The sequence below is a fragment of the Sinocyclocheilus grahami genome, unplaced genomic scaffold (assembly GCF_001515645.1).
Source record: "Sinocyclocheilus grahami isolate Dianchi unplaced genomic scaffold, SAMN03320097.WGS_v1.1 scaffold275.1, whole genome shotgun sequence".
In the NCBI taxonomy this organism is placed as follows: domain Eukaryota; kingdom Metazoa; phylum Chordata; class Actinopteri; order Cypriniformes; family Cyprinidae; genus Sinocyclocheilus; species Sinocyclocheilus grahami.
The window spans coordinates 338387-349976 of record NW_015505454.1 but is presented as its reverse complement, the minus strand read 5'-3'; the positions used below and the strand labels follow the sequence as shown (position 1 = coordinate 349976).

General features: G+C 38.2%; 1 protein-coding gene across 1 annotated transcript in view; it reads right to left on the bottom strand.

The window, feature by feature from the left end:
- Positions 1-9144, bottom strand: part of abca2 (ATP-binding cassette, sub-family A (ABC1), member 2) — an 89919-nt gene extending 80775 nt beyond the window's left edge. Inside the window, exon 1 of the mRNA XM_016291658.1 lies at positions 8539-9144. Within this exon, the coding sequence (XP_016147144.1) occupies positions 8539-8604 (66 nt within the window). The 5' untranslated portion in view covers positions 8605-9144. The remainder of the gene's footprint in view (positions 1-8538) is intronic.
- Between the last annotated feature and the right edge of the window lie 2446 nt (positions 9145-11590).

The window sequence follows — 11590 nt, the reverse complement described above, 5'->3', positions numbered from 1 at the left end:
GTTCTGTAATCAGCGGTAAATCTCCATCACCTGCGGGCTTTCACATCGAGCAGCATTAACTACACAGAGCCGTTGTTCACTGACTAGCTGCGCCAAACCACGTTCATATTCGTGCGATTTTTGGCGCAGCTCGTCAGTGAACAACGGCTCTGTGTAGTTAATGCTGCTCAATGTGAAAGCCCGCAGGTGATGGAGATTTACCGCTGATTACAGAACCGGCTTTCTGACAAGATGCGCGTTAAATATCGCATGCGATTTATCGTGCAGCCCTAAAAATAATTGTCCATTTCACAAGTTCAAGGTTATTTCCAAGGCAAGGCAAGGCAAGTTTATTTATATAGCACATTTAGTACACAATGGTAATTCAAAGTGCTTTACATAAAATAAAGTAAAATAATCATAAAAAATAATCACAAAAATAAAACAAGGAATTTAAAACTTTGAAAATGATTTAAAAATGGATTTAAAAATGGATTTAAAATTAATTTAAGACAGTTAAAAATAGAAAATGATTATACATAAAATACAATGCAATAATTTCGGGTTTCATAAAATACAGTGCAATACATAAAATACAGTGCAATCAGTTCGGATTATTTCTGTAAATCTGAAGTAATTGTACTTCCTAAAAAAAATCTCAATGTTACCAAAATTATAGGTGGGGTAGTTCATGTGACAGAAAAAAATATATTCCTTTTTACTGTTTTATTATACTATTTTTACTTTTACTTCTTTTTACTGTAACTAGTGCATCAAAGATTTAAACAAGTCTATAAAATTACATTTTAAACTTTGGTGCATAACTTCCTTAAACTTCCTGTAATGGTTGAGCTAAGGTCAGAAATATCACCTAAAATCAACTTTTTTAGTTGTGCTAATTACCTTCATAATTAACACAAAGTCGACATGTCTGATTATGGAATCTTTCGTATGTTTAGAATTCAGAAAAGGTAATTACAAGCCAGAAAGATTCTGCACCAAACCACTGAAGTCACTAGCCAGAGGGATTAGACTGAGACAAAACAAACTAGAACATGCAAAACTTAAATTTGAATGAAAGATGTATGTAGTGACAGTTAGTTAAGTCATCATTCAGCCCTCAAGTTAGTGGAAATACAGGCTGGTTCTGAATGAAGTTCACAGACACTCAGTTCCGAGAATCAGAACTATTTTGGTGGAAACCTTAAATCTATCTCCAAAACTAACCCGGTTCTCTCCATCTCTCTCTCTCTGCCCCAATTTATGGCTCCCTGCCTGAGCTTGGTTTTACAAGGTGAACACTGCTGCAATAATTATAATTTAAGAGGGACCGTCCCTGACTCCGGACACATATTGCCATTCATTTAAGGCAGGCACACAACGAGAGGCTTAAAGGTCAGGGTTTTATAGCTGATCTTGTTGCCGAAATAAAGGATAACAAATTGCCTCTCGAGTTCTGTACTCCACAATCCCTATTTCCTGTCCCACTTCATTTAATTTCTGTCTTGTCTCATGCCTCCTCCACATCTCTTTCACCTTTGCCTAAAACACTCTTTCTAACACCTCTGTTGTCTCACCAGATCCTCATTTAACACACTGCCCCCCCCTGTCCTCATTACAGTCCTCTCTCGCTCCAGCACTCACGTCATTGACTCTCAGCGCTGCACTGACAAAAGACATTTCCGTCCATCAACTTTCTCCTAACTAAATCTTGCTCCTCCAGAACGGCTGACCATTACAGTACTTTCCTCCTGTCGCTCCATCCCTCATTCCTTTTCTCCTCTATCTCATGTTTATTTCATCCAATCTTCCTTCAGTGCTGCTTTTCTCTTAGGAATACGGAGAGATCTCAATAATTCAGGAGGCTGTCTGAGCTGTGCTGGGCTAGCAGGACAACCATCACTGGACATGGGGAACTTTCAGCACCCCACTTACTCCACAAGCAGACAGATAGTCATCAATACTGCTCCAAAGCACTGCTTTCTACCGACGAGATCCCTATGATCTACAGTACACTGTCCATGAACATCCATACTATCCTTAATGCCACTTTTTCTTTATGCAACTGGTGAATGAGTCACAATCACACAAAATGTCAACAGCATTCATGTCACACAATCATCCTACTGTAGTAAATGTTACTGTGCACATCCGTTTACTTGTGCCGGACTCCCACACAAACCATTTAACATCTAATCACATTAATCTTCTTGCAAATGTATAACTAATACAATTGCACATATCAGTGCTCAGAATCATCAAAATCACCATGCTAAAGTTTTAGAGAAGATGGGAGGCTTTGGTTCTGCATAAATTTTGCTCCATACAGTAGCCTTCAATGGGTTGTCTCATTAGAATGTTATATACACGACATTCCCAATCATAGTTATTAATGTTGTGCACTGCTGTTTGAGCTGCGTGTGCTGAGCTAAAGATGATCACCGGTAAACTGAAGCGCTCTTTTAACTTAACCAAACGCATTCTATATGAGATAAATCAGATATACATCAAATAAACACAATATTACAACGTACAATTGCACAAAAGGCTGCAAACGAACAGCGCGCATCTGAAGTGTCTCTGAAGGAAATAATGCATTATTTATCGGCTTTAAGATATCGGCCAAATTTTCTTATCAGGCCGATACCGATAACAGAAAAAAATAGCATTTATCGGCCGATACCGATATGGTGGCCGATATATCGTGCATCCCTAGTTGAAGGTCCAAACTGCAATTTCAATGCAGCTTCAAAGGGCTCTACATGATTCCAACCGAGGAATAAGGGTCTTATCTAGTGAAATGATCAGTCATTTTCTGAAAAAAATTAAAATTTATATACTTTTTAGTATGCTTGTCTCCCACTAGCATTTGTAGCTTCACGCATTACATAATCACATTGGAAAGGTCACGCATGGTTAGTTCTTTGCCTGTGTACTTTGGTTTAAAAAGGAAGGGTAGGGCGAAAAACTCCATCTCATTTTCTCCTTCAACTTCAAAATCGTCCAACATCATTGTTTTACCTTTTTTGTAAAGGGCATTTGACTTTCTTTGCACATTCTCTTTGTAAATACCGGGTCGGTACTTCCGCCTACGTCACGCGTGTCCTTTCCAACGTGATTACATAATGCATGCGGTCGAGCTAGTGTAAGACGGTTAAAAGGTATTAACATTAAATTTTTTTAGAAAATGACTGTTTTGCTAGATAAGACCCTAATTCCTTGACTGGTATTGTGTAGAGCCCTTTGAAGCGAAATTGAAATTGCAATGAGCCTACAATATTTTCTTAATTTATTTTTGACTGAAGAAAGAAAGACATGAACATCTTGGATGACATGGGGGGGGGGGGGGGGATTAAACTAATCCTTTAAAATTATGTACAAACCAAAGTTAGAATGGAGTTGTAAGCAAGTTAGGCTGAATTAATTGCAGAAATTAATAGAGAAGAAAAGAAATAATTAAAAGTAGTACAAAAAATATCCATACACTCTTAAAAATAAAGGTGTTCACGATGCCATAGAAGAACCTTTTTGTCTAAATGGTTCCATAAAGAACCTTTAACATCTGAAGAACCTTTCTGTTTCACAAAAGGTTCTTTGTGGTGAAAAAAGGTTCTTCAGATTATAAAAAGGTAAGAAAGAGATGGTTCTTTAAAGAACCTTTGACTGAATGGTTCTTTGTGGAACGAAAAATGGTTCTTCTATGGCATCGCTTGAAGAACCTTTTGAAGCACCTTTATTTTTAAGAGTGTACAAGGTCCTTACTCTGCTGCCATATTGCCATATTACAACACATTCCACAATGTCACTTCTAATTACAATCCAATGGATCTCAAAAACATACTGCTTCCCGATTAACTTCCTTTTAAAGGAATTGAATCATTTTGTGCTTGCATATATGATTAGTCTTTCACTGACGCTGGCTAAGTCTCAAAAGGGGCTCGCTAGTGCAGCATAACTTTATTGCTTGCTGAATCAACAATCTTTGAACACTTAATACTTCTCATGGATCTTCCCATTTAATTTTCATCACAAAAATGGAACCCTGTATAGTTTGCCAAACTCAGATTACATGTCTGCCAAACTAGAGGACCACTGATGTCCTCTGTTATTTCTCACAGCACTGAAAGGAAGCTAATGCAACTAATGTAAAAGGAACAGGGTTTTCTGTAATGCTACTCAGTAAATGGCATATTCACATTGTTTTAAAATGCTTAATGTTAATATATCTGGCATATAGGCTAAACAGTTAGCACAAATCTATGATGTCATTGAAAATTTGAGCCCACATATAGACTGCATTTTAGTAGCTGTTCTTAATGGAAAGAAATGGGCAATACCATCATCTCCAAATACACAAACTGAATTTTTAATGATGAAACGGTAGCGTGTCTGCATTTCTACTAGTGAGATCACAGCATAAAACCAGCTCACAGAACACATACTGGGATTCCATTAACATACAGTCTGCATGCATAATTCAGACAGCTGCCATTACAATAACCCGCTCTCTTGATGACTGTCCGGTTATCAGACTGCTGTCTGTGTCTTGACTCTTTCTCTTACTCGCTTTATCCATCTATCTCTCTCGTTTTCTATCTCTGTCTCCATAGATACGCAGACAGTTTAGCCCATCCCTGCTTCAACCAATTGTTCAGGGATTGAAGCTCGCAGCAAGTAGGTCAGCCTGTGTTGCACTTGGCATAAGGTAAAGGTAGCCGGTGCATTAAAAGACCAATTTTGGGTTAATGTTCATCTAACCTTCAAACAGGGACTGTAACACAATCCATAACACAGACTAGGAAATGTGGAATTTTTTTTTATGATAGGGCAGAGAGGTGGAGATATCGCTTTGTTAAAAAAGAAAAACAGGCACCCAGTCTAGTGGGGAAGAGGGTTTAAGCAGGGCTCCAGACTGCCGCACATGTAGCAAAAATCTTACTAGCATTACACAACACAGAACAAACCATGATTCATGAAAACATGACCTTGATGAGCGGATTCTGTCTTGATCTCAAAAATTAACACTCTGAATCGATCCAACAACTGACTGAATGAAGCACAATGTCTAATGTGAAAAAGTGTCAGTCATAAATGTGATGTGGTTTTTGCCAGTTGGTTGTTCATATGACCTTATTGAAGTTACACATTCAGAACAGAATTTATAATAAAAAGTTTTCCAATTAAAAAAATATTATTTATGGTTTGTAGTTTTAGCAGGCTTGCATTTTAGCAGGCGGAAATACATTACAAAACAGAGTTACAAAACACACAAATACAATCATAATCACTGTGACATCATCAAATTGGAATACAAGTTTAAACTAAACCAAAGTCCCTTTAAGACAAGTCATGTCACTCGGCGGCCATCTTTGAAACGCCTCTCGGGCATGCAAGTGCAACTCCTATCTCTTTGAATGGGGAAACATCAAATTCTACAAAACTGTTCACTAAGCTTGCGATTAAATTTGATATTTGAAATCACCAAAGAAATCTGATATCAACGGTGTCATAAATGTTGTTTATTTTGCTCAAATAGCGTTATAAAAAGCTTATTATTCAGGCTAGATCAGCCAGTGCGCATTCGCAGTCCTGAGCGCATGTCTCAGGATGCTGACTGTTTCTATAGCAACCGGGACTTCTAACGGCAGCTGCAGTGATGCGCTGACTTTACCGATTAGCGATTGGCTCCTTCATTCAGAAGGCAGAGCTTCCTGCGATTGAGCAGCCATATTGAGCGTTGCATTTTTCCCCATTCAAAACTATATGAGTGACACGTCTTGGGTATTCTATAGTCTTTGACTAAACATAATTAGGAAGACATGCTAGTCTAAATAACCAAACATAGTGCATTTCAATTTCAATTTAATTCACTGCAGCAAAGGATCATGTAAAGTCAATGCACTATTTTTACTTTATCTAAGCTAAGCGATTCTGGAATTTGGCCATTTAGTCCTAATTTTAAGAGCCAGGTTTTTAATATGGAGAGCCATTTATGCTTGATCAAATATTGTGACTGGGTTATAGAGAAATATATGTGGGATTCAGACAGCGGAGACAAACAAGCTATCATTTAGCTGCTGTGAGGGATTTTATGACAGTGCTTTGAATATAACTGCCATCAAATCAACATATCAGTCTGCAAACATTAGGGGAAAGCTGTTAACCACCAACTGCATCTCCATCTACTGCCCAGTTAATCAGAACTACATCATCAAATCAGCAAAAACTCTATCTCTATCTCTGACAAACATCTGAACACACCTGCACTCCAACACCATTCAAACCACACACACTCTTGACAAAGAGCTGACAGCATTCACCACTGACATATCAGCAGTGAGTAACCAATAAAGGCAGGCAGCCAGTGGAGAGCTGAACTCACTGGACCTTATTCATTTAGCATCCACAGGACAGAGCGGGCTGAACCTTTTGCTGACTAGCCACTTCCCAGGGTCCCATCAATCTACAAAGCCTTCAAACTCCCTCTGAAATGGACCTATGTGATGAAACTGGTGCAGTGACGTAAATGTTACTATTCTTAACGTGGTGATCCTTACCTCCAGGGACCCTGACGTCTGCTGCAAACATGAGCTATTGTAAAATGCTACTGCTTCTAAAAATAACATAATGGAGCAGTGAGGCTCATAAAGATAGGAACAATGCTTAGTAATTAAGTATCTTCTCGAGGTCAAAACGCTGCTCAAAGTAGTGTGGCTTATTTCCTAATTGAGTGTTAGGACAAGGCTCTTGAGAGCCCACTTCTGTTCAATACCAGATTTGGTTTCACAGTAACAGAAAGCTGATATGATAAAGATAAGGATTAAGTTACAAGCATTCTTAAAATGCTACTACATTTAGTCATACAATTAAAAAAATGGCCTGGCCTTTATATAAATATTTAGAGTGCTATATTACACCCAGAAACTCCAAGTCATGAGCCAGTTTGCTTTAAAGGTCCGTTCACACCAAGAACGATAACTATAAAGATAACTAATGATAACCATATTTGCATCCACCCCAATGCACAATTATGGTCTGTTCATAACACTATAAGCGCACACTGCAGTTTTGGAAAACAAATAGCATGCCCTGTACATACATTTTTGTAGTGCTCTATCACTCACAACCCTAGTTACCGGTTTGCTTTAAGATTAATGTTATATTACATTAATCTAAATTAATATGTTGCCTATATTCTAGCTCATTTTGTGGATATACAGTGGGTACGGAAAGTATTCAGACCCCCTTAAATTTTTCACTCTTTGTTATATTGCAGCCATTTGCTAAAATCATTTAAGTTAATTTTTTTCCTCATTAATGTACACACAGCACCCCATATTGACAGAAAAACACAGAATTGTTGACATTTTTGCAGATGTATTAAAAAAGAAAAACTGAAATATCACATGGTCCTAAATATTCAGACAAAAAAAAAAATTAACTTAAATGATTTTAGCAAATGGCTGCAATATAACAAAGAGTGAAAAATTTAAGGGGGTCTGAATACTTTCCGTACCCACTGTATATGTAGGCACAATGTATATTTCTCAGTACACTGTATATTGTGTGTGCAATGGGGTCCAAAAGTCTGAGACTACAAATGAAAAAGTTATCTTAATTACAGTATGAAAAGAAAGAATTGAAAAATCTAAATACTACATTTTTAAGGTGGTTTCAGACTTTTGGACACCACTGTATACTGAAACCGCTTTTTGCTCTTTGACCAGTTGTAGCTCTTTGTAATAAAACCTATCACATTTGGGTTTTTACATAAAGGTTTTCTAAACTTAGGGAGTTTGTTGCAACTGGGCCCAGATTCAGTATTTTGGTGCTGCAACGTTGCATTTTCCCCTCCCACAAGGATAAAAATAAAGGTTACTCTACTCTTACAGACACGCCAAAATTAGCCATGTGGAGTTAAAAATGACAGAACTACTTTGTTTCAATAAGAATAATCTTTTGTCCTGGTATAAGACTGCTGTACAGTAGGCTACTTCAGTCCTTGAAGCACCAGGATCATATTTCCTTTAGAGTTAAAGGCCAGTGACATGTCATAAACCATACTTTTTGCATATGCCATATTTGTTTAAGTGCATCTGAACTTTAAAAGGGGCTGAGCTTGAACACACTGACACACACTTCAGAGATAAAATTGATCCCCCCCCCCTTCAACGTCAGCAGCTGGTAATAATAATATATCACCCTGCTAACAGGTTGTTTAGCGGCAACCTGTGTGGTCATAGTCGAACCAACGGATTGTTCAGACAACAACCTGTTAGTAGGTGATCGACTGTCAACACAACTTCCTTCCAGATAAGCAGTTCCGCCCGCCCACATTGTTTAGGTAGATGTGAAAATTGTGAAACATTTCGAAGGCCAGATGAAACTGTAACACCGAAGCCACGAGTAACATATTATTTTGTCTGTATGCTCAATGTTTTGCAATACCTCAACGTGACTGACTGACGCCCGCCTGCTCAAAACAAAAACCCATCAAGGCCTAAATTAAAATAAAATAAAAAAAATACTCACGACACATGTAAACAAAAACACTCTTACCGGTCCTCTCCGCTTTAAAGTCACGTTTTTCCACAGGAGAAGGTGCAGCTGGTGAAGAAATCCCATTTTCGATGAGTTGGAGAATGAAGTCGCAAATTATAATATATTCATCACAGTGTTGTTGTTGTTTTGAGATTCCGCTCCGTCTGCATTTTGTCCTCCCCGGCGTGTGACAAAGCCAAACATCCTGAATTACGAGGGTTGGGTTTGTGAACAAAATTCTCTTTTGGTAGCAGCAGATGTAGATATTCGCATCTCATTGAGCAGTGGGCGGAGATACTCCTGTCAGCTTCAGCCAAACGTAGCGAGCGAACGTTTCTTATTGCTATAGTAACTTGAGCGCATTGCGCGAGCGACCGATGTGTCAGGTAGATCAGATGTGATTTTTATGACAATCTAGCAGCTGCCTCAGCTGGATTACTGATGCGCTGCTGAATCCTCATCATTCTGCGACGCCTGGCTATTTTTAGAAACTCCATCGATGTGAGAACATTTAATCTCACCACCTTTAGCTTTACTTCTAGGAGTCGGATTGAGGTAATCCCTCCTGGCTGGACAGACTTCGCCGAGATCACGTTTTATTTTGAGGCTGTCGTGGATTGCATGAATTCTGTGATTTTTGATCAGAGTACTGTATGTTATTATTGCGAGTTACCCTTGAAAAGAGTTGAGAGTGAGAAAAGCGAATAGCACCCTCTGCAGCATGGCACTGGTCTAAATAGTACGTTGTTAGAAAAAAATAGCTCGAGTAATCAGTTCCCACAAGACATAGCTTATAATAAACGTAGTAACTAGCAACCATTAGACACGCATCAAGGCCAGATGTTGTGGGGGCAACTCTGTGGGAGCCCATTAACTGAAGGATTATACATATTTTAGAGCAGTGGTTCTAACACCTTCCTCTCCAAATCAATAATCCAAGCCCCCAAGCTTTTCTATTCACAAAAATCTTTGTATTCTAGTGTTATTACTTTTCAATTTTTATTTTTAAACAAAACAAACTCAAGATTGATTTAAACATTCGTTGTTCTTTTTTGCATACTTTGCCAAAATGTCACTGCAGATATTCTTTACAACAGTCAACCTGCCATACAAACAAGACAACAGGGTGCTGTTATTTTTTTTTAACTGTTTGAAAAAAAATTTAATTAGTGAATTGAATATAGCTACTTTTATTTTAAGTTACTTCGAACAAATTAAGATAATTAATCATTCGCATTAACTTCCATGTACTGACTTGCAGGCAGGCTTTGGAATAACAAAGGCTATGCTATTCTTATAGTATTTTATATGGCAGATATGGTAAGATTTTTGTATGGGATTACATCTCTGCCACAATTCTGCGTGCGAAAGATCATATTTTGAGTACGCAAAAGTGCGTTTTGCATGTGCGCGAACTGAGTTTTGTGGAGAAAATGTATGTCTTGCGAAGAAGAAAGTATTTCGAGCGCACGAAAATCAATTTTGCATTTAAAATTAGTTTTTGGATTTGTGCAGACCTTCTCTTTTGCGCATGCAACGTTTCACTAGCTTGCTCCCTTGATGCCCGCCCAGAGGCGAACCAAGATGAAGTGGGGGCCCCAGGCAAAATTAATAGATGAGGCCCTTCTAAAAAATTATTTTGTTAATATATCTTCGTTACCTAGATATATAGTTATACAACATACAAAAAGTAGTTAAAACACATATAATAGAACATAAATTGTTTATTAAAAAAAAAAACAAAGTGCTTATTCTTTAACAAAATATCAATCTTCATCTTTATGGCAGAAGATACAATACTGAAGATACAATACCAGATACCAACAGCCTAGTATGGTAAATTATTTAAATACTTAACTAGTTAACTACAAATTAAGTAAATTATTAATGGTATACTAATTAAATAATGCATTAAATATTTTGGCATTTTTTTAGATTTAATTTAAAAATAAAATTTTTCAAACATTGCCTAAAAAGGACACATCAAAGGAGAGCTGTAAGTTATTTTACCTGTAGAAGGTGCTAAAGGCAACACAGACTTGTTGCTGCTGTAGTTTTGTTACTCTGAATTTACTCTGCATCACTTAAAGCACAGCTGTTTTGACATCGGCTTGTCAGATAGTTCATACGGTCCATTGCTATAGTTATCTTATCACCGTCAATAGCGGATACATTTGGCGGATTCACTCGTGTAATTTTTTACACTTGCTTTTGTCATTCCTGAAACAGTATACGTGGACGGTCCTCTTAAACCTTTCTTCAACCAATCACATCATTCCTTGCATTACCTCGACAGCAGAAGAGGAAAAATACAGTGCATGCATAATTATTATGTAAGTTGATATTCTGATCATATTTTTTTCCAAGCACATTTTACCAATTCCAAACGACGTCAATCTTAATAACTAAAACAGCAAAGATAAGATTTTTATATAGCTTTTCAAAGATAAACAAAACAAAAAGAAAAGTAAAACTAAACTTGCTGCCGGTGACAGTGCTTGTATGGTTCCTTCATGGGAACTTCGAACTGCGTCCTCTAGGGGTCGCTATGGGGAACACCTCGTCGTGACCCCTGTCTGAAGCATACATTGAAAAAACACCAACTCGTTGGCCGGCGACAGCCATGACGTCACTACCGGTGCGACTATAGTATAAATAGGCGTCGGGAGCACACATCATTCTCTTCTTCGTCTTCATTGACTGTTTTGTTTGAAGCGTGCATTTCTGTGGTAAGAGCGATCTCTATTTATCTCATTATGGCGAGCACTAGCAAAGCATTTAAGGATGTGTGCATCCGTGTTGACGTTGTTTAACATCTGATGACACACACGATCTATGCGTTGTTTTGTTTGGGCAAAGAGCATGCACGCGATGTCTCCGAGGGGCAATCGGCGTGCACTGAGCGTTTTTTTCCAAGAAGAAAAAAAAAAGCTCCGCTCTCGTTTGTCTCTCTTTTCGAGGAAAGAGGGGCAGCCATCTGCTTCCCGCGGTTCAGGACCCTCCGCTGCTGAGGCACGGAGGAGAATGAGCTTGTGAGGATCACAGGTGGATCTGGCCAATGAGTTTGAAG